Source organism: Salmo trutta, unplaced genomic scaffold, assembly GCF_901001165.1.
Source record: "Salmo trutta unplaced genomic scaffold, fSalTru1.1, whole genome shotgun sequence".
Lineage (NCBI taxonomy): Eukaryota > Metazoa > Chordata > Actinopteri > Salmoniformes > Salmonidae > Salmo > Salmo trutta.
In genome coordinates this window covers 163,434-186,865 of record NW_021822673.1, presented here as the reverse complement: position 1 = coordinate 186,865, position 23,432 = coordinate 163,434, and the positions used below count along the sequence as shown (strand labels likewise).

The 23,432-nt window shown below is 45.2% G+C and overlaps 1 protein-coding gene across 8 annotated transcripts; it reads right to left on the bottom strand.

The window, feature by feature from the left end:
* Positions 1 to 3,115: 3,115 nt before the first annotated feature.
* Positions 3,116 to 21,704, bottom strand: LOC115183162 (deoxyribose-phosphate aldolase). Of its 8 annotated transcripts, none has more exons than XM_029744496.1 (12): positions 21,562 to 21,704; positions 19,460 to 19,557; positions 18,686 to 18,833; positions 17,742 to 17,837; positions 16,789 to 16,923; positions 12,015 to 12,143; positions 5,538 to 5,650; positions 5,137 to 5,286; positions 4,584 to 4,843; positions 4,190 to 4,329; positions 4,006 to 4,145; positions 3,116 to 3,611 (listed from the first exon to the last, which is right to left on the bottom strand). In XM_029744496.1, the coding sequence occupies exons 1-9, from the start codon at positions 21,590 to 21,592 to the stop codon at positions 4,787 to 4,789; spliced, it is 957 nt and encodes a 318-aa protein (XP_029600356.1). In that variant the 5' UTR covers positions 21,593 to 21,704; the 3' UTR covers positions 3,116 to 3,611; positions 4,006 to 4,145; positions 4,190 to 4,329; positions 4,584 to 4,786. The 8 variants fall into 8 exon arrangements, with proteins under 8 accessions (XP_029600356.1, XP_029600355.1, XP_029600353.1 ...); XM_029744495.1 differs by having other exon boundaries at positions 4,225 to 4,329; XM_029744493.1 differs by having other exon boundaries at positions 4,006 to 4,329.
* Between the last annotated feature and the right edge of the window lie 1,728 nt (positions 21,705 to 23,432).

Here is a 23,432-nt window from a genome sequence, read left to right as displayed (position 1 = left end):
TGTTCCACCTCCGGGCAGCCGAACGTTCTAGGCAGACTAGCTGTTCCACCTCCGGGCAGCCGAACATTCTAGGCAGACTAGCTGTTCCACCTCTGGGCAGCCGAACGTTCTAGGCAGACTAGCTGTTCCACTTCTGGGCAGCAGAACGTTCTAGGCAGACTAGCTATTCCACCTCTGGGCAGCCGAACGTTCTAGGCAGACTAGCTGTTCCACCTCTGGGCAGCAGAACGTTCTGGGCAGAAGATATCTAGACAGCAGAGTGGAGAAGTGGGGAACACTGAGCAGAAGATATCTAGACAGCAGAGTGGAGAAGTGGGGAACACCGAGCAGAAGATATCTAGACAGCAGAGTGGAGAAGTGGGGAACACTGAGCAGAAGATATCTAGACAGCAGAGTGGAGAAGTGGGGAACACTGAGCAGAAGATATCTAGACAGCAGAGTGGAGAAGTGGGGAACACTCAGCAGAAGATATCTAGACAGCAGAGTGGAGAAGTGGGGAACACTGAGCAGAAGATATCTAGACAGCAGAGTGGAGAAGTGGGGAACACCGAGCAGAAGATATCTAGACAGCAGAGTGGAGAAGTGGGGAACACTGAGCAGAAGATATCTAGACAGCAGAGTGGAGAAGTGGGGAACACTGAGCAGAAGATATCTAGACAGCAGAGTGGAGAAGTGGGGAACACTGAGCAGAAGATATCTAGACAGCAGAGTGGAGAAGTGGGGAACACTGAGCAGAAGATATCTAGACAGCAGAGTGGAGAAGTGGGGAACACTGAGCAGAAGATATCTAGACAGCAGAGTGGAGAAGTGGGGAACACTGAGCAGAAGATATCTAGACAGCAGAGTGGAGAAGTGGGGAACACCGAGCAGAAGATATCTAGACAGCAGAGTGGAGAAGTGGGGAACACCGAGCAGAAGATATCTAGACAGCAGAGTGGAGAAGTGGGGAACACTGAGCAGAAGATATCTAGACAGCAGAGTGGAGAAGTGGGGAACACTGAGCAGAAGATATCTAGACAGCAGAGTGGAGAAGTGGGGAACACTGAGCAGAAGATATCTAGACAGCAGAGTGGAGAAGTGGGGAACACTGAGCAGAAGATATCTAGACAGCAGAGTGGAGAAGTGGGGAACACCGAGCAGAAGATATCTAGACAGCAGAGTGGAGAAGTGGGGAACACCGAGCAGAAGATATCTAGACAGCAGAGTGGAGAAGTGGGGAACACCGAGCAGAAGATATCTAGACAGCAGAGTGGAGAAGTGGGGAACACCGAGCAGAAGATATCTAGACAGCAGAGTGGAGAAGTGGGGAACACTGAGCAGAAGATATCTAGACAGCAGAGTGGAGAAGTGGGGAACACTGAGCAGAAGATATCTAGACAGCAGAGTGGAGAAGTGGGGAACACTGAGCAGAAGATATCTAGACAGCAGAGTGGAGAAGTGGGGAACACCGAGCAGAAGATATCTAGATAGCAGAGTGGAGAAGTGGGGAACACCGAGCAGAAGATATCTAGACAGCAGAGTGGAGAAGTGGGGAACACTGAGCAGAAGATATCTAGACAGCAGAGTGGAGAAGTGGGGAACACTGAGCAGAAGATATCTAGACGGCAGAGTGGAGAAGTGGGGAACACTGAGCAGAAGATATCTAGACAGCAGAGTGGAGAAGTGGGGAACACTGAGCAGAAGATATCTAGGCAGCAGAGTGGAGCAGCAGATATTTTTTTTGTTTAAATGATCCTGCGCATGTGCAGAAATCTCTGTATCAATTGCCAAGGGTTAGAGTTCAAGAAAATCCAGAACCGCAGCCACTCATCCTCATCCACTATGAATTCAATATGACCTCATCCTGTAACAGAGAAACCAGACTTCCTGCCAAGCCACAAGCATTTATCTAAAACGTAATCTAATTAGGTAAACCGTGAGGCTTTGCATACTTACAACTGAAATATCCCATCATGCCCTGATCCCAAACCCAACCCTTGCTGTGTTCACGGCACTCTTCCTTCCCCCTGAGTTTTCCTGTCAATCCTTTCTCCTTTACCCTCTCCCTCCGTCTTTAGACAGACTTCTCCCTCAATAGACTCAATCCCTCTTTACAGACTTCCCCCTCTCCCTCAACAGACTCAATTCCTCTTCAGACAGACTCCCCCCCCCCCCTCTCCCCACAGACTCAATCCCTCTTTAGACAGACTTCCCCCTCCATCTCTCTCTCCCTCAACAGACTCAATCCCTCTTTAGACAGACTTCCCCCTCCATCTCTCTCTCCCTCAACAGACTCAACCCCTCTTTAGACAGATTTCTCCACTCCCTCTCAAGACTTACATCCCCATTACACAACTAATGATGTTATTTCATTGATCCTCTCCTCTGTTCTCGTCAAGGTCACGGCCCGGCATATCTTCCTCAAAGAAGAAGAGCGGGAAGAAAGAGGAAGAAAGTTTTCTTCCGTCTTCAAAACGAAGCTGCGTCCAAACTGAGAACTGTTTCAATCAGATCATTTCAACTCCACTTAACCCCTCATTAACCCTCTTTGTTCACTGGGCTCCCAGCTAATGAAATTAGACCAGAAGAACGGTCCCGAACATTTTCAGCACACAGGCAGGCACGCCATGAGAGACAGGTGGAGCGTTCTAAACTGTTCACATGAATAGACTGAGCTGATTATATACTGTAGATACCATAACAAAAGGGCACACAGACCCTAAAGCTGTTTGTCTTTTGATATCGACGACATGCTCAGAAAGAGAAACTCTAGTGGTGTATTACAGTTACCCTGTTAGTCAGAGCTGTAGGTCAGCACTGTAGGCTGTTAGGGCCAGAGCTGTAGGTCAGCGCTGTAGGCTGTTAGGGCCAGAGCTGTAGGTCAGCGCTGTAGGCTGTTAGGGCCAGAGCTGTAGGTCAGCGCTGTAGGCTGTTAGGGCCAGAGCTGTAGGTCAGCGCTGTAGGCTGTTAGGGCCAGAGCTGTTAGGGCCAGAGCTGTAGGCTGTTAGGGCCAGAGCTGTTAGGGCCAGAGCTGTTAGGGCCAATTAAGATCAATTTAAGACCCATTTCCATGTTGTGAGAACCTAATGCACAATACAGTTTTCTGCCTTTATCTCATGTGAATAACAATCCATAATGTTTGATGGTCTTTAATCACACCTCAACATTTTCAACAAAACGTCCAGACAGACATGATTAGAATGGGTGGCAATCTTTCATTACAACGACAACAGTAATAGACTGAGACGGAAAACTGAATTAAGAGCTTTATATGGTCTATAATATAGTACTCTCAAAACGACTACAATTTAATGGATCATTAAGACTGACTCATCAACACTCAATTCATACAGCATCATAGTTTCACATTGTTTGGATGGGAACTAGATGAAACAATACTGGCTGTCTCAAGGCACAAAGAGAAAGATATTACAGAAGTACTGTACGTCCTGTATACAGTAAAATGGCAGATATACCAGAAGTACTGTATACAGTAAAATGGCAGATATTCCAGAAGTACTATATACAGTAAAATGGCAGCTATTCCAGAAGTACTGTATACAGTAAAATGGCAGCTATTCCAGAAGTACTGTATACAGTAAAATGGCAGATATCCCAGAAGTACTGTATACCTGGTATACAGTAAAATGGAAGCTATTTCAGAAGTACTGTATACAGTAAAATGGCAGCTATTCCAGAAGTACTGTATACAGTAAAATGGCAGATATCCCAGAAGTACTGTATACAGTAAAATGGCAGATATCCCAGAAGTACTATATAGAGTAAAATGGCAGATATTCCAGAAGTACTGTATACAGTAAAATGGCAGATATCCCAGAAGTACTATATAGAGTAAAATGGCAGATATTCCAGAAGTACTGTATACAGTAAAATGGCAGATATCCCAGAAGTACTGTATACAGTAAAATTGCAGATATCCCAGAAGTACTGTATACAGTAAAATGGCAGATATTCCAGAAGTACTGTATACAGTAAAATGGCATATATCCCAGAAGTACTGTATACAGTAAAATGGCAGATATCCCAGAAGTACTATATAGAGTAAAATGGCAGATATTCCAGAAGTACTGTATACAGTAAAATGGCAGCTATTCCAGAAGTACTGTATACAGTAAAATGGCAGCTATCCCAGAAGTACTGTATACCTGGTATACAGTAAAATGGCAGCTATTCCAGAAGTACTGTATACAGTAAAATGGCAGCTATTCCAGAAGTACTGTATACAGTAAAATGGCAGATATCCCAGAAGTACTGTATACAGTAAAATGGCAGCTATTCCAGAAGTACTGTATACAGTAAAATGGCAGCTATCCCAGAAGTACTGTATACCTGGTATACAGTAAAATGGCAGCTATTCCAGAAGTACTGTATACAGTAAAATGGCAGCTATTCCAGAAGTACTGTATACAGTAAAATGGCAGATATCCCAGAAGTACTGTATACAGTAAAATGGCAGATATCCCAGAAGTACTATATAGAGTAAAATGGCAGATATTCCAGAAGTACTGTATACAGTAAAATGGCAGATATCCCAGAAGTACTGTATACAGTAAAATTGCAGATATTCCAGAAGTACTGTATACAGTAAAATGGCAGATATCCCAGAAGTACTGTATACAGTAAAATTGCAGGCTCTTTTCCCTTCACTTGACATGGTCATCTGGTCAAATCAACACATTCCTGACAAATACAGTTACAGACATTTCTTCCAGGAACTAATCTGCACAGTGATAGGCTGGTTCGGTGAGGTTTCAGATTGGTCACTTTGGAAATGGTAACCATGGTTTCAGGCCATGGGCATCTGGTGATAGGCTGCGTAGCGACCAGTCACGTAATGGTAGATCTGGAGAAAAGAGAGAAACAGGGAATAACAGAAGATGAAAGAGGATGACAGGTAAAAACACTTAGCTAGATAGAGCAGACCATTTAAATATGACCCTGTTGTTATTAGGACGTCTAGAACACTGACATGTACAGGTTAAAGGTCATGACTAATGGACAAACTAAACCATTATTGTGTCCTACAGTACCAAGCCATCCCACTCTCAGCACTAAAATCGGCCACGTTATGGGACGTGTTTTAGAAGGACCTGAGTGTGTGTGTGTGTGTGTGTGTGTGTGTGTGTGTGTGTGTACCTGTCTCTCTATGTCAGCCAGTAGACTACTAGCCCCCAGTCTAAAGAGGTGAGGGCTCAGCCACTCGTCTCCCAGCTCTTCCTTCATCAGAGTCAGCCACACCAACGACTCCTTGGCTGTACGGATCCCACCAGCAGGCTTAAAACCAACCTAGAGGTTCAGGACACAGGAACAACAGCTAGACGTCAGTGAGGCAACAATACAACTTCACGAGGGATAGAGGACCACTCAACATGAACATTGTTTATTCCAATCCATTTTAGGTAAATACATATATCTGATGAGGAACGGCATTGATTAGAACTGAGTTAATTCAGCTAACTTGACTGGACGGAATCTAAAGAAAAGCACACACACACACACACACACACACACACACACACACACACTAAGAGACACACCTTGTGTCCAGTCTTCAGGAAGTAGTCCCGGATGGCTCTGACCATCACTATGGCGACAGGGTAGGTAGCGTTGACAGACTCCTTCCCTGTTGACGTCTTGATGAAGTCCGACCCTGTTGTTACACAAACACACACAGACGTTGTTAAAAAGACGACCTTGTTTCATCAACTGACCTCAGGGCATTGGGAAAGTATTCAGAACCCTGGACTTTTAAAACATTTTGTTACGTTAAATGTAAAAACAAAATCCTCATCAATCTTCACACAGTACCCAGTAATGACAAAGTGAAACAGGTTTTTCAAAATGTTTGCTAATTTTTATTAAAAACAAAAAAACAGAAATACCTTATTTACATAAGTATTCAGACCCTTCACTATGAGACTATAAATTGCCCTCAAGTGAAGCCTGTTTCTATTGATCATCCTTCAGATGTTTCTACAACTTGATTGGAGTCCACCTGTGGTAAATTCTATTGACCGGCCAAACTGAGCAATCGGGGGAGAAGGGCCTTGGTCAGGGAGGTGACCAAGAACCCGATGGTCACTCTGACAGAGTTCCAGAGTTCCTATGTGGAGATGGAAGAACCTTCCAGAAGGACAACCATCTCTGCAGCACTCCACCAATCAGGCCTCTATGGTAGAGTGGCCCGACGGAAGCCATTCCTCAGGCACATGACAGCCTGCTTGGAGTTTGCATGACAGCCTGCTTGGAGTTTGCCAAAAGGCACCTAAAGACTCACAGACCATGAGAAACAAGATTCACTGGTCTGATGAAACCAAGATTGCACTTTTGAATGAATGCCAAGCGACACGTCTGGAGGAAACCTGGCACCATCCCTACGGTGAAGCATGGTGGTGGCGGCATCATGCTGTGGGGATGTTTTTCAGCAGCAGGGATGGGAGACTAGTCAGGATCGAGGGAAAGATGAAAGGAGTAAAGTACAGAGAGATCCTTGATGAAAACCTGCTCCAGAGCACTCAGGACCTCAGACTGGGGCGAAGGTTCACCTTCCAACAGGACAACGACCCTAAGCACACAGACAAGACAACGCAGGAGAGGCTTCGGGACAAGTCTCTGAATGTCCTTGAGTTACATTACTGCTGCTCTTCAATTAATTATAATTAATTTTACTTAACACTTATTTTTCTTAACTGCATTGTTGGTTAAGGGCTGGTAAGTAAGCATTTCACTGTAATACCTGTTGTATTCAGCATTTCACTGTAATACCTGTTGTATTCAGCATTTCACTGTAATACCTGTTGTAGTCGGCATTTCACTGTAATACCTGCTGTATTCAGCATTTCACTGTAATACCTGTTGTATTCAGCATTTCACTGTAATACCTGTTGTAGTCGGCATTTCACTGTAATACCTGTTGTATTCGGCATTTCACTGTAATACCTGTTGTATTCGGCATTTCACTGTAATACCTGTAGTATTCGGCATTTCACTGTAATACCTGTTGTATTCGGCATTTCACTGTAATACCTGTTGTATTCGGCATTTCACTGTAATACCTGTAGTATTCAGCATTTCACTGTAATACCTGTTGTATTCGGCATTTCACTGTAATACCTGTTATATTCGGCGCATGTGATAAATACAATTTGATTTGAGTGGCCCAGCCAGATCCTGGACTAGATACCTGATCGAACATCTCTGGAGACCTGAAAATAGCTGTGCAGCGACGCTCCCCATCCAACCTGACATAGCTTGAGAGGATCTGCAGAGAAGAATAGGAGAAACTCCCCAAATACAGGTGTGACAAGCTTGTAGCTTCATACCCAAGAAGACTTGAGGCTGTAATCTCTGCCAAAGGTGTTTCAACAAAGTACTGAGTAAAGGGTCTGAATACTTATGTAAATGTGATATTTCAGTTTTTTTTCTGCAAAGAATTCTACAAACCTGTTTTCACTTTGTCATTATGGGGTATTGTGATGTCATTATGGGGTATTGTGATGTCATTATGGGGTATTGTGATGTCATTATGGGGTATTGTGATGTCATTATGGGGTATTGTGATGTCATTATGGGGTATTGTGTGTAGGTTGAAGAGGGAGAAAAACGTAATCAATTTTAGAATAAGGCTGTAACGTAACAAAAACGTGGGAAAAGTCAAGGGGTCTGAATCCTCTCCGAATGCTCTGTACAACCTGCGAAATAATCTGGTGGACAATTCCTTCTAGCCATCAATATGGAATCTATTCGGCTTTTCAACTTTCTACAATTCCAGAAAGATCCCATTCAAGCAGGATGAGCTATAGAAATAGGAAACTAGACATACAGATGACCTACAATACAGTACACACATTTAACATTCTATAAATACATTTGTATGAATAAAAATAGGAAATTTAGAGATGTCATCAGACTGGACTAAAATACAATATGATACTACTACAGTGTAAGAGGTACAGCTAGTTCTAAAGTACCTCTGACTGAAACAGGATATTATACTGAGGGCCGCTCTGCTCCCAGGGACTCCAGAGACATTACAGTGAGGGCCGCTCTGCTCCCAGGGACTCCAGAGACATTACAGTGAGGGCCGCTCTGCTCTCAGGGACTCCAGAGACATTACAGTGAGGGCCGCTCTGCTCTCAGGGTCTCCAGAGACATTACAGTGAGGGCCGCTCTGCTCCCAGGGACTCCAGAGACATTACAGTGAGGGCCGCTCTGCTCCCAGGGTCTCCAGAGACATTACAGTGAGGGCCGCTCTGCTCCCAGAGACATTACAGTGAGGGCCGCTCTGCTCCCAGGGTCTCCAGAGACATTACAGTGAGGGCCGCTCTGCTCCCAGGGTCTCCAGAGACATTACAGTGAGGGCCGCTCTGCTCCCAGAGACATTACAGTGAGGGCCGCTCTGCTCTCAAGGTCTCCAGAGCCAGAGGAGAACATATGGTGTCTGTGACACTGTAACAGGGCTAACAGAGGGTGTGTGCTGCCTGCTTCATCAATATAACTCTTCATTTATCCCCTTCCTTCCCTCCCGTTCCCTCCATCCCTACATTTATCCCCTTCCTTCCCTCCCGTTCCCTCCATCCCTACATTTATCCCCTTCCTTTCCTTCTGAGACAATTATGTCTTATCAGCTTTCTGGATAAAAATAGAAGATGAAATGACAGGCTTTTAATAGATGAACCACAAACCCTGGTAAAAAAAAGCATCATCCCTCTATTCTCCTCTCCTTGTTTCCCTCCATCCCTTCTGCCTCCCCCCCTAGTCTCTAATGACTGTTCATCCCTTCTGCCTCCTCCCCCTAGTCTCTAATGACTGTTCATCCCTTCTGCCTCCCCCCCTAGTCTCTAATGACTGTTCATCCCTTCTGCCTCCCCCCCCCCTAGTCTCTAATGACTGTTCATCCCTTCTGCCTCCCCCCCCCCTAGTCTCTAATGACGGTTCACCCCTTCTGCCTCCCCCCCTAGTCTCTAATGACTGTTCATCCCTTCTGCCTCCCCCCCTAGTCTCTAATGACTGTTCATCCCTTCTGCCTCCCCCCCCCCTAGTCTCTAATGACGGTTCATCCCTTCTGCCTCCCCCCCTAGTCTCTAATGACTGTTCATCCCTTCTGCCTCCCCCCCCTAGTCTCTAATGACTGTTCATCCCTTCTGCCTCCCCCCCTAGTCTCTAATGACTGTTCAACCCTTCTGCCTCCCCCCCCTAGTCTCTAATGACTGTTCATCCCTTCTGCCTCCCCCCCCTAGTCTCTAATGACTGTTCATCCCTTCTGCCTCCCCCCCTAGTCTCTAATGACTGTTCATCCCTTCTGCCTCCCCCCCTAGCCTCTAATGACTGTTCATCCCTTCTGCCTCCCCCCCTAGTCTCTAATGACTGTTCATCCCTTCTGCCTCCCCCCCTAGTCTCTAATGACTGTTCATCCCTTCTGCCTCCTCCCCCTAGTCTCTAATGACTGTTCACCCCTTCTGCCTCCCCCCCCTAGTCTCTAATGACTGTTCATCCCTTCTGCCTCCCCCCTAGTCTCTAATGACTGTTCATCCCTTCTGCCTCCTCCCCCTAGTCTCTAATGACTGTTCACCCCTTCTGCCTCCCCCCCCTAGTCTCTAATGACTGTTCATCCCTTCTGCCTCCCCCCCTAGTCTCTAATGACTGTTCATCCCTTCTGCCTCCTCCCCCTAGTCTCTAATGACTGTTCATCCCTTCTGCCTCCCCCCCTAGTCTCTAATGACTGTTCATCCCTTCTGCCTCCCCCCCCCCAGTCTCTAATGACTGTTCATCCCTTCTGCCTCCTCCCCCTAGTCTCTAATGACTGTTCACCCCTTCTGCCTCCCCCCCTAGTCTCTAATGACTGTTCATTACTAGACTGATGAACACTTTACAGATGTGTACTGTGTATTTTTACAGTCAGAGTTTTTCTTTATTTCTTCCCTTCTTTCTCTCTCTTTCCTTTCTTTGTCTCTCGCTCTCTTCCTCTTAACCCCCATAACCCTCATAACCCCCTCTCTCCCTCTCTCGTATAACCCCCTCTCTCGCATAACCCCCTCTCGAAACCCCCCCTCTCTCTCTCGCATAACCCCACCTCTCTCTCTCTCTCACCATCTTTCCCTCTCGCTCTCCCCCCCCCCTCTCTCACCATCTTTCCCTCTCCCTCTCCTCCCCCCCACTCTCTCACCATCTTTCCCTCTCCCTCTCCTCCCCCCACTCTCTCACCATCTTTCCCTCTCCCTCTCCTCCCCCCCACTCTCTCACCATCTTTCCCTCTCGCTCTCCTCCCCCCCACTCTCTCACCATCTTTCCCTCTCCCTCTCCTCACCCCCCACTCTCTCACCATCTTTCCCTCTCCCTCTCCTCCCCCCCACTCTCTCACCATCTTTCCCTCTCGCTCTCCTCCCCCCCACTCTCTCACCATCTTTCCCTCTCCCTCTCCTCACCCCCCACTCTCACCATCTTTCCCTCTCGCTCTCCTCCCCCCCACTCTCTCACCATCTTTCCCTCTCCCTCTCCTCCCCCCCACTCTCTCACCATCTTTCCCTCTCGCTCTCCTCCCCCCCACTCTCTCACCATCTTTCCCTCTCCCTCTCCTCACCCCCCACTCTCTCACCATCTTTCCCTCTCCCTCTCCTCCCCCCCACTCTCTCACCATCTTTCCCTCTCGCTCTCCTCCCCCCCACTCTCTCACCATCTTTCCCTCTCCCTCTCCTCACCCCCCACTCTCTCACCATCTTTCCCTCTCGCTCTCCTCCCCCCCACTCTCTCACCATCTTTCCCTCTCCCTCTCCTCCCCCCCACTCTCTCACCATCTTTCCCTCTCGCTCTCCTCCCCCCCACTCTCTCACCATCTTTCCCTCTCCCTCTCCTCCCCCCCCACTCTCTCACCATCTTTCCCTCTCGCTCTCCTCCCCCCCACTCTCACCATCTTTCCCTCTCCCTCTCCTCCCCCCCACTCTCTCACCATCTTTCCCTCTCGCTCTCCTCCCCCCCACTCTCTCACCATCTTTCCCTCTCCCTCTCCTCACCCCCCACTCTCTCACCATCTTTCCCTCTCCCTCTCCTCCCCCCCACTCTCTCACCATCTTTCCCTCTCGCTCTCCTCCCCCCCACTCTCTCACCATCTTTCCCTCTCCCTCTCGCTCCCCCCCCACTCTCTCACCATCTTTCCCTCTCCCTCTCCTCCCCCCCACTCTCTCACCATCTTTCCCTCTCCCTCTCCTCCCCCCCACTCTCTCACCATCTTTCCCTCTCGCTCTCCTCCCCCCCTCTCTCACCATCTTTCCCTCTCGCTCTCCCCCCCACTCTCTCACCATCTTTCCCTCCCTCTCTCTCCTCATCCCCAGATGGAGGAATAATTCTGTACATTGGTTATGGGGATGTTAATGAGTTGATAATTGATAGAGGTTATTAAACGAGGATGTCGGTAATGACGCTCGTTTCATTTGGCTAGCGCGGGCAAGCAGGCAGTGTGTGTGTGTGTGTGTGTGTGTGTGTGTGTGTGGCGGAGTAAAATAGCCGCCGTCATAGATTAATAGGCAAAATTATCATTCAATTTCTGGAATCTCATACGCAATTTATAGAACAAGGGGAGATTAAGGAGCAGAGCTGAGACAAAAGCAATGTATTTTAATAATGATCTCTATCGGACCGGCTGACAATTTGGTACAGTAATCAGGCTTATTATGTGACAGGGAGCTAAGTGTACAGTTCAGTGTGTGTGTGTGTGTGTGAGTGAGAGAAAAAGAGAGAGAGAGAGAGAGTGTTCATCAGGTTAGCTAAGTACAGACACAGAGAGTACAGCCTGAACAACAGCGCCCCCCACAGGAGGACATGACAAACTGCACCATGTGTAAAACTATCACTGGTCCTGATTCAGAGGAGAGATGAGCACATTCAACTCAACATTTTCACAAATCATTCATCAACCAGAGAAAATGGGAGCTGGATCTCAAGTATAATACCAACCTGTGTGAGTGTGTGTGTGTGTGTGAAACGTGTGAGTGTGTATGAGAGAGAGAGGGAACACTCACCAGCCATCATAGCCACTAGACTAGCCTTGTAGACATTGGTGTAGGTCCCCAGCTCTCCTATAGCCAGGATGGACTTCATGTGAGCCTCCCCACAGGCCTCTCTGAACTGACACACCTCATCATACATGGCTGAGGAGAGAGACGGGATTTAAATGGAAACTTTATTGAGGAGAGAGACGGGATTTAAATGGAAACTTTATTGAGGAGAGACACTTCACCACACACCTTCACTGTCATAGCAACACCATAGCTCATACTGCCATAGCAACACCATAGCTCATACTGCCATAGCAACACCATAACTCATACTGCCATAGCAACACCATAGCTCATACTGCCATAGCAACACCATAGCTCATACTGCCATAGCAACACCATAGCTCATACTGCCATAGCAACACCATAGCTCATACTGCCATAGCAACACCATAGCTCATACTGCCATAGCAACATCATAGCTCATACTGCCATAACAACACCATAGCCCATACTGCCATAGCAACACCATAGCCCATACTGCCATAGCAACACCATAGCTCATACTGCCATAGCAACCCCATAGCTCATACTGCCATAGCAACCCCATAGCCCATACTGCCATAGCAACACCATAGCCCATACTGCCATAGCAACACCATAGCCTATACTGCCATAGCAACACCATAGCCTATACTGCCATAGCAACACCATAGCTCATACTGCCATAGCAAAGCCATAGCTCATACTGCCATAGCAACGCCATAGCTCATACTGTCATAGCAACGCCATACCCCATACTGCCATAGCAACACCATAGCTCATACTGCCATAGCAACACCATAGCTCATACTGCCATAGCAACACCATAGCTCATACTGCCATAGCAACACCATAGCTCATACTGTCATAGCAACACCATAGCAACACCATAGCTCATACTGCCATAGCAACACCATAGCTGTTTTTAATATGTTTTATGTACACTGCCGGTCAAAAGTTTTAGAACACATACTCATTCAAGGGTTTTTCTTTATTTTTAAATAACACCTATGGAATCATGTAGTAATCAAAAAAGTGTTGAACAAATCAAAATATATTTTATATTTGAGATTCTTCAAATAGCCACCCTTTGCCTTGATATGTATGTAAGTGAGTGAGTGAGAGGTCTCAATGTCAACATTGAAGAGGCGACTCCGGGATGCTGGCCTTCTAGACAGAGTTCCTCTGTCCAGTGTCTGTGTTCTTTTGCCCATCTTAATCTTTTATTTTTATTGGCCAGTCTGAGATTTGGCTTTTTCCTTTGCAACTCTGCCTAGAAGGCCAGCATCCCGGAGTCGCCTCTTCACTGTTGAGGTTGAGACTGGTGTTTTGCGGGTACTATTTACTGAAGCTGCCAGTTGAGGACTTGTGAGGCATCTGTTTCTCAAACTAGACACTAATGTACTTGTCCTCTTGCTCAGTTGTGCACCGGGGCCTCCCACTCCTCTTTCTATTCTGGTTCGAGCCAGTTTGAGCTGTTCTGTGAAGGGAGTAGTACACAGCGTTGTACGAGATCTTCAGTTTCTTGGCAATTTCTCGCATGGAATAGCCTTCATTTCTCAGAACAAGAATAGACTGACGAGTTTCAGAAGAAAGTTATTTGTTTCTGGCCATTTTGAGCCTGTAATCGAACCCACAAATGCTGATGCTCCAGATACTCAAATAGTCTACAGGCCAGTTTTATTGCTTCTTTAATCAGAACAACAGTTTTCAGCTGTGCTAACATAATTGCAAAGGGGTTTTCTAATGATCAATTAGCCTTTTAAAATTATAAACATGGATTAGCTAACACAACGTGCCATTGGAACACAGGAGTGATGGTTGCTGATAATGGACCTCTGTACGCCCATGTAGATATTCCATAAAAAAATCTGCCGTTTCCAGATACAATAGTAATTTACAACATTAACAATGTCTACACTGTATTTCTGATCAATTTGAAGTCATTTTAATAGACAAAAAAAGGACATTTCTAAGTGACCCCAAACCTTTGAACGGTAGTGTATGTTTACATGTTCCAGTTGACTGACTGACTGACTGACTGTATGTTTACATGTTCCAGTTGACTGACTGACTGTTTACATGTTCCAGCTGACTGACTGACTGTTTACATGTTCCAGTTGACTGACTGACTGACTGTGTGTTTACATGTTCCAGCTGACTGACTGACTGACTGTGTGTTTACATGTTCCAGCTGACTGACTGACTGACTGTGTGTTTACATGTTCCAGCTGACTGACTGACTGTATGTTTACATGTTCCAGCTGACTGACTGACTGACTGTTTACATGTTTCAGTTGACTGACTGACTGTTTACATGTTTCAGTTGACTGACTGACTGATTACATGTTCCAGTTGACTGACTGACTGACTGTATGTTCCAGTTGACTGACTGACTGACTGTATGTTTACATGTTCCAGTTGACTGACTGACTGACTGTATGTTTACATGTTCCAGTTGACTGACTGACTGACTGTATGTTTACATGTTCCAGTTGACTGACTGACTGTATGTTTACATGTTCCAGTTGACTGACTGACTGTATGTTTACATGTTCCAGTTGACTGACTGACTGTATGTTTACATGTTCCAGTTGACTGACTGACTGTATGTTTACATGTTCCAGTTGACTGACTGACTGTATGTTTACATGTTCCAGTTGACTGACTGACTGTATGTTTACATGTTTCAGTTGACTGACTGACTGTTTACATGTTTCAGTTGACTGACTGACTGATTACATGTTCCAGTTGACTGACTGACTGACTGTATGTTCCAGTTGACTGACTGACTGACTGTATGTTTACATGTTCCAGTTGACTGACTGACTGACTGTATGTTTACATGTTCCAGTTGACTGACTGACTGACTGTATGTTTACATGTTCCAGTTGACTGACTGACTGTATGTTTACATGTTCCAGTTGACTGACTGACTGTATGTTTACATGTTCCAGTTGACTGACTGACTGTATGTTTACATGTTCCAGTTGACTGACTGACTGTATGTTTACATGTTCCAGTTGACTGACTGACTGTATGTTTACATGTTCCAGTTGACTGACTGACTGACTGTTTACATGTTCCAGTTGACTGACTGACTGTTTACATGTTCCAGTTGACTGACTGACTGTTTACATGTTCCAGTTGACTGACTGACTGTTTACATGTTCCAGTTGACTGACTGACTGACTGTATGTTTACATGTTCCAGCTGACTGACTGACTGTATGTTTACATGTTCCAGCTGACTGACTGACTGTATGTTTACATGTTCCAGCTGACTGACTGACTGTATGTTTACATGTTCCAGCTGACTGACTGACTGTATGTTTACATGTTCCAGTTGACTGACTGACTGACTGACTGACTGACTGACTGACTGTTTACATGTTCCAGCTGACTGACTGTTTACATGTTTCAGTTGACTGACTGACTGATTACATGTTCCAGTTGACTGACTGACTGATTACATGTTCCAGTTGACTGACTGACTGACTGTATGTTTACATGTTCCAGTTCACTGACTGACTGACTGTATGTTTACATGTTCCAGTTGACTGACTGACTGACTGACTGACTATGTTTACATGTTTCAGTTGACTGACTGACTGTTTACATGTTTCAGTTGACTGACTGACTGTTTACATGTTCCAGTTGACTGACTGACTGACTGTATGTTTACATGTTCCAGTTGACTGACTGACTGACTGACTGTATGTTTACATGTTCCAGTTGACTGACTGTATGTTTACATGTTTCAGTTGACTGACTGTATGTTTACATGTTCCAGCTGACTGACTGACTGTGTGTTTACATGTTCCAGCTGACTGACTGACTGTGTGTTTACATGTTCCAGCTGACTGACTGACTGTGTGTTTACATGTTCCAGCTGACTGACTGACTGTGTGTTTACATGTTCCAGCTGACTGACTGACTGTGTGTTTACATGTTCCAGCTGACTGACTGACTGTGTGTTTACATGTTCCAGCTGACTGACTGACTGTGTGTTTACATGTTCCAGCTGACTGACTGACTGTGTGTTTACATGTTCCAGCTGACTGACTGACTGTGTGTTTACATGTTCCAGCTGACTGACTGACTGTGTGTTTACATGTTCCAGCTGACTGACTGACTGTATGTTTACATGTTCCAGCTGACTGACTGACTGTATGTTTACATGTTCCAGCTGACTGACTGACTGCATGTTTACATGTTCCAGCTGACTGACTGACTGCATGTTTACATGTTCCAGCTGACTGACTGACTGCATGTTTACATGTTCCAGTTGACTGACTGACTGACTGTATGTTTACATGTTCCAGTTGACTGACTGACTGACTGTATGTTTACATGTTCCAGTTGACTGACTGACTGACTGTATGTTTACATGTTCCAGTTGACTGACTGACTGTATGTTTACATGTTCCAGTTGACTGACTGTATGTTTACATGTTCCAGTTGACTGACTGTATGTTTACATGTTCCAGCTGACTGACTGACTGTATGTTTACATGTTCCAGCTGACTGACTGACTGTATGTTTACATGTTCCAGTTGACTGACTGTATGTTTACATGTTCCAGTTGACTGACTGTATGTTTACATGTTCCAGCTGACTGACTGTGTGTTTACATGTTCCAGCTGACTGACTGTATGTAACAGGCTGTTCTGGAAGCAGAGGGTGGTCTGACCCATTACTAGCCAGATGTACCTAATAAAGTGTCTGGTGAGTGTCTATAATAAGATATACCATACCTTCCCACTGTCCAGTGAGGGCCAGAGTCCTGTTAATGACTATATCTATCTCCATAGCTCCATCCTCTACAGCCATACGGACCTCCTCCAGCCTGGTCTTCAGAGAGGTCTGGCCTGCAGGGAAACCTGTCGCCACTGAGGACAGGAGCAGCAGGATGGAGAGAGAGAAGACAGTGGCTTTGCTGAGTCACTATCTATAGTTTTTCATGTCATAATATTCTGTTATTTCATTCATGCTGTGGCTGTAAGAGTCGTTTATGTGTTATAATTAAGCAATAAGGCCTGAGGAGGTGTGGTATATGGCCAATATACCACGGCCGAGGGCTGTTCTTAGACACGACGCAACACGGAGTGCCTGGATATAGCCCTTAGCCGTGGTATATTGGTCATATACCACAAACCTCTGAGGAGCCTTATTGCTATTATAAACTGGTTACCAACATAATTAGAGCAGTAAAAATACATGTTTTGTCATACCCGTGGTATACGGTCTGATATACCATGGCTGTCAGCAAATCAGCATTCAGGGCTTGAACCACCCAGTTTATAATTGCATATATGAATCGATCACTAAATCAAAATAACAAAGAAACATACAACCAATCAGAGGATGACGGAAGTGACAACATACACCTGGACTGTCCAACTACAGAATGATACGGAGGTAGACTTCCTCCTCTCTCTCTCTAACCTGAGGAGACAGGTAGGAGACAACATACACCTGGACTGTCCAACTACAGAATGATACGGAGGTAGACTTCCTCCTCTCTCTCTAACCTGAGGAGACAGGTAGGAGACAACATACACCTGGACTGTCCAACTACAGAATGATACGGAGGTAGACTTCCTCCTCTCTCTCTCTAACCTGAGGAGACAGGTAGGAGACAACATACACCTGGACTGTCCAACTACAGAATGATACGGAGGTAGACTTCCTCCTCTCTCTCTCTAACCTGAGGCGACAGGTAGGCTGGAGTTGGCTGCTTTCAGTGACTTCACAGCATCAGCCACACGAGACGGGTACACGCACACCGCTGCAGTGGTCACACCTAGATACACAGATACAATCAGAACACATAGTTAGCTAAGAGATGTATGTAACTGAGACAACACACTGCTGCAGTAAACACACCTAGATACACAGATACAACCAGAACACATAGTTACTCTTTGCCAACACCAAAGACAGGCCTATCATGTGAAACATAGGAGCATGTCACCCTCTAGTGGGACAAATAAAGAGCATGTCGCCCTCTAGTGGGTAAATAAAGAGCATGACGCCCTCTAGTGGGTAAATAAAGAGCATGACGCCCTCTAGTGGGTAAATAAAGAGCATGTCGCCCTCTAGTGGGTATAAAGAGCATGACGCCCTCTAGTGGGTAAATAAAGAGCATGACGCCCTCTAGTGGGTAAATAAAGAGCATGACGCCCTCTAGTGGGTAAATAAAGAGCATGACGCCCTCTAGTGGGTAAATAAAGAGCATGACGCCCTCTAGTGGGTAAATAAAGAGCATGACGCCCTCTAGTGGGTAAATAAAGAGCATGACGCCCTCTAGTGGGTAAATAAAGAGCATGACGCCCTCTAGTGGGTAAATAAAGAGCATGTCGCCCTCTAGTGGGTAAATAAAGAGCATGACGCCCTCTAGTGGGTAAATAAAGAGCATGACGCCCTCTAGTGGGTAAATAAAGAGCATGACGCCCTCTAGTGGGTAAATATTCAATGAGTTGTGAATTGAAGAACAAGTATGAAGTATAGAACATCAGTCATGTTTAGGATGTAGACTAACACATTTCATACACAGGATTTATGAAGAGCTATGTAAAGCTAGTCTGTCTCTAGAGCAGGGTGAGGTGGAGAGAGGGAGAGACACGGACAGACAGACAGACACCCCACTACCTTTGTCCTGCATGTCCATGCTCTTCAGCAGGTCGTTGCGTACAGGCTGGGTAGCCTTCATACACAGCCGGTGGACGTTGCCGGGCGTGTCGTCACCAGCCAGGGTCGTCAGGTCAATACAGGTCACCGCCCGCAGCAGCCACGCCGCCTGGAGACAGAGAGCATTATGGGTAATGTTGTAACACAGAGCCAGATGTTTGTTCTCAATACAAGGGGTTGGTGTGAACAAAACTTCAACACTAGACAACATACAAAACCATACATAATGTAAATCCTTATTCTAATAGTAGGATACAAACTGAGAATACTGCATATCCTTATTCTAATAGTAGGATACAAACTGAGAATACTGCATATCCTTATTCTAATAGTAGGATACAAACTGAGAATACTGCATATCCTTATTCTAATAGTAGGATACAAACTGAGAATACTGCATATCCTTATTCTAATAGTAGGATACAAACTGAGAATACTGCATATCCTTATTCTAATAGTAGGATACAAACTGAGAATACTGCATATCCTTATTCTAATAGTAGGATACAAACTGAGAATACTGCATATCCTTATTCTAATAGTAGGATACAAACTGAGAATACTGCATATCCTTATTCTAATAGTAGGATACAAACTGAGCATCACTTTGTCCTTTCATCTTGTGTGTCTTCTTATGAGACTTATAGGAAAACATTGGAGATGAAGGTATTTTACACACACACACACACACACACCCCAAAGCTAACCCACAAAGCTAACCCCCAAAGCTCCTACCTGCCACTGTTTCTTGTTCTTGTTGTGTCCTTGTATCTGCTGAGCTCTCTTCAGCACTGCCTGGGTGTTCACCCGCACCTTGGACACCCACTGCAGGTCTGACACACACACACACACACACACACACACACAATAACAACATCAAAATGGAAGGTTGATAAGAAACACGTTAGTTGATATGTGGTCGCTGTCCACAACGCTTCTATATAAGTTTATATTGAGGTATACGTCTATTTCTCACTGAGTCCTCTATTCTGTTCAGATATCTACTGAATATCAGTAGGCCTACAGCAGTTAACCACCGACGGTTAGGCCTGTAACTAAATGTTTTCCGGGATCTTAGTACAGTCAGACAACAAGAGATCACTGATAGATAGTCACCCCGCCCTGTGCAACTGGGTCCTGGACTTCCTGACGGGCCGCCCCCAGGTGGTGAGGGTAGCTAACAACATCTCCATCCCGCTCATCCTCAACACTGGGGCCCCACAAGGGTGCGTTCTCAGCCCTCTCCTGTACTCCCTGTTCACCCATGACTGCGTGGCCATGCACGCCTCCAACTCAATCATCAAGTTTGCAGACGACACTACAGTGGTTGGCTTGATTACCAACAACGACGAGACGGCCTGCAGGGAGGAGGTGAGGGCCCTCGGAGTGTGGTGTGGTGACACTCAATGTCAACAAAACAAAGGAGATGATCATGGACTTCAGGAAACAGCAGAGGGAGAAGCCCCCTATCCACATCGACGGGACAGTAGTGGAGAGGGTGGAGAGTTAAGTTCTTTGGCGTACACATCACGGACAAACTGAAATGGTCCACCCACACAGACAGCGTGGTGAAGAAGGCGCAACAGCGCCTCTTCAACCTCAGGAGGCTGAAGAAATTTGGCTTGTCACCAAAAACACTCAAACTTTTACAGATGCACAATCGAGAGCATCCTGTTGGGCTGTATCACCGCCTGGTACGGCAACTGCTCCGCCCATAACCGGAAGGCTCTCCAGAGGGTAGTGAGGTCTGCTCAACGCATCACCGGGTGCAAACTACCTGCCCTCCAGGACACCTACACCACCCGATGTCACAGGAAGGCCAAAAATATCATCAAAGACAACAACCTCCCGAGCCACTGCCTGTTCACCCTGCTATCATCCAGAAGGCGAGATCAGTACAGGTGCATCAAAGCTGGGACAGAGAGACTGAAAAACAGCTTCTATCTCAAGGCCATCAGACTGTTAAACAGCCATCACTAACATTGAGTCAGAATGTTGGCAGCAGCCAGTCAATCTCTAGCCACTTTAATAATTAAATCTTTAAACAATGGCACTTTATATAAATGTTTACATACCCTACATTACTCATCTCATATGTATATACTGTACTCTATACCATCTACTGCATCTTGCCTATGCTGCATGGCCATCACTCATCCATATATTTATATGTACATATTCTTATTCATTCCTTTACACTTGTGTGTATAAGGTAGTTGTTGTGAAATTGGTAGATTACTTGTTAGATATTACTGCATGGTCAGTAACTAGAAGCACAAGCATTTCGCCACACTCGCATTAACATCTGCTAACCATGTGTATGTGACCAATAACATTTGATTTGACATGATTCACCCTGTCTACACTGAGTGGTCATGTGAAACATTATCCAGGACATCATGAGTCAAGACATTCACTAATTCAGCATAAACCGTTAACTAGCTACTATCTTTAGTGTTCACTAGACACGATACAAAGTATCTCTGATCTCTGAATGTTACTTAACTAACGTTAGATATATATATTAACACGTTGACAGGTACAATGTGCAGTGATTGTTAATTCATTGTGTACTTAAATTTACATCACGTGAGAGCGGTAAACGTTACTTCTTACATGCATTTGTTTGAAACCAAACTCTTCCTGTTAGGCCTAAGTGTCACAGTCAAAACATTGATTATCAAGAATGTCCTAAATCTAAACACAGCCTCTATGGTAGTAGCTAGAGTTGATACTAGCTAGCTGCACATGCTAACACAATCCATAGCTATTTCACTGGATTTGACTAACGTTTCAGGATAAACATGTATTTCCCACAATAAAGAAGCGAGTCTTACCAAGGGGCATGCCCGGGTTTCTTGCAGACATGGTTAACGTCGATTTAACGACCAAACTGAGTTATTTTTCCAGCAGATTCACCTAGCAAGCTAATTTGCTACCAGCAACGTTTCCGGTCCATGGACCTCTTCCTGAATGTATAGTTACCGCCCCCCTCAATCCACCAATCACGGTTCAGCTCGAAATGGCGTCGTAAAATGTACATTTGAAGGATCCTCATCAATTAAAAAAGATGAATGACATATTTTCAATTATAATATAGTTTTTTTCATAAGAATGTTTTAACCAAAAGTTCTACTTATACATTCTGTATTTATTGTGTCAATAACTATTTATTGTGTCAATTTTAATTTTTTTAAATATTAAAAAATCAAAGCAATCGATTTAACCAGGCTATTTCTTAGTCCTTCATGTAAAATCTTGGATAATACTCCAAATGCTGTACACATTTATTGCAAGGCTCACTAACCACATTGTTTTGTTCCTGCCTAGACGTGACATCTTTCAACCGTTGCCAAAACCAGAACATGACCAGAATACTATGCAACAAGTTGAGACTTTTTACCACACTGACCGAAACCATGCATTTCTACAGAGCAGTCAATCTGCCAAGATGCCAACAGTCTATGGGCCCACCCAGAAGCAGTATGTAGGCTATGAATGAAAACCAGACCTGATCTGTGATGCGTCCCCATCCTAAATGGCACTCAGTTCCCTATACAGTGCACTACTTTTGACCAGGGTGCTATTTGGGACTCTGACGTGGAGTCAGATCTGAGAGGAAGCAGGAGTGAACGCTTTATTGCCATAACAGACACTGGTAGGCATCTCATTGGGCTCGGTAATCAGTGACTCGATCAGTAATTAAGATGATGAAAGGAGACTTGACAGGCCTACAGAGAGAGAGAGAGAGAGAGAGAGAGAGAGAGAGCGAGAGAGAGAGAGAGAGAGAGAGAGAGGGTGAGAGAGAGAGAGAGAGAGAGGGTGAGAGAGAGAGAGAGAGAGAGAGAGAGAGAGAGAGAGAGAGAAAGAAGGGGAGAGAGAGAGAGAAGAGAAGGGTGAGAGAGAGAGAGAGAGAGAGAGAGAGAGAGAATGAGTGAGTGAGTGAGTGAGTGAGTGAGTGAGTGAGAGAGAGAGAGAGAGAGGGTGAGAGAGAGAAGGGGAGAGAGAGAGAGAAGGGGAGAGAGAGAGAGAATGAGTAAGTGAGAGAGAGAGAGAGAGAGAGAGAGAGAGAGAGAGAGAATGAGTGAGTGAGTGAGTGTATGTTATCTACTTCACTTGCTTTGGCAATGTTAACATATGTTTCCCATGCCAATAAGCCCCTTGATATGAATTGAATTGGTGTTTATACTTGCATACTATTGTATGAACAGATTAACGTGGTACCTTCAGGCGTTTGGAAATTGCTCCCAAGGATGAACCAGACTTGTGGAGGTCTACAATTTTCTTTCTGAGGTCTTAGCTGATTTCTTTTGATTTTCCCATGATGTCAAGCAAAGAGGCACTGAGTTTGAAGGTTGGCCTTGAAATACATCCACAGGTACACCTCCAATTGACTCAAATGATGTCATTTAGCCTATCAGAAGCTTCTAAAGCCATGGCATCATTTTCTGGAATTTTCCAAGCTGTTTAAAGGCACAGTCAACTTAGTGTATGTAAATTTCTGACCAACTGGAATAAGTTGACCAACTGGATGAGTGAAATAATCTGTCTGTAAACAATTTTTGGAAAAAAAACTTGTGTCATGCACAAAGTAGATGTCCTAACCGACTTACCAAAACTATAGTTTGTTAACAAGAAATTTGTGGAGTGGTTGAAAAACGAGTTTTAATGACTCCAAATGTATGTAAACTTCCGACTTCAACTGAAT

Coding starts and splice junctions, on each gene's coding strand:
- LOC115183162 (XM_029744493.1), bottom strand. CDS start 21,592: ATGTCTGCAAGAAACCCGGGCATGCCCCTTG. Junction 19,558..21,561: donor AAACCCGGGCATGCCCCTTG/GTAAGACTCGCT, acceptor TGTGTGTGTCAG/ACCTGCAGTGGGTGTCCAAG. Junction 4,844..5,136: donor TGGCTGACATAGAGAGACAG/GTACACACACAC, acceptor TCTTTTCTCCAG/ATCTACCATTACGTGACTGG.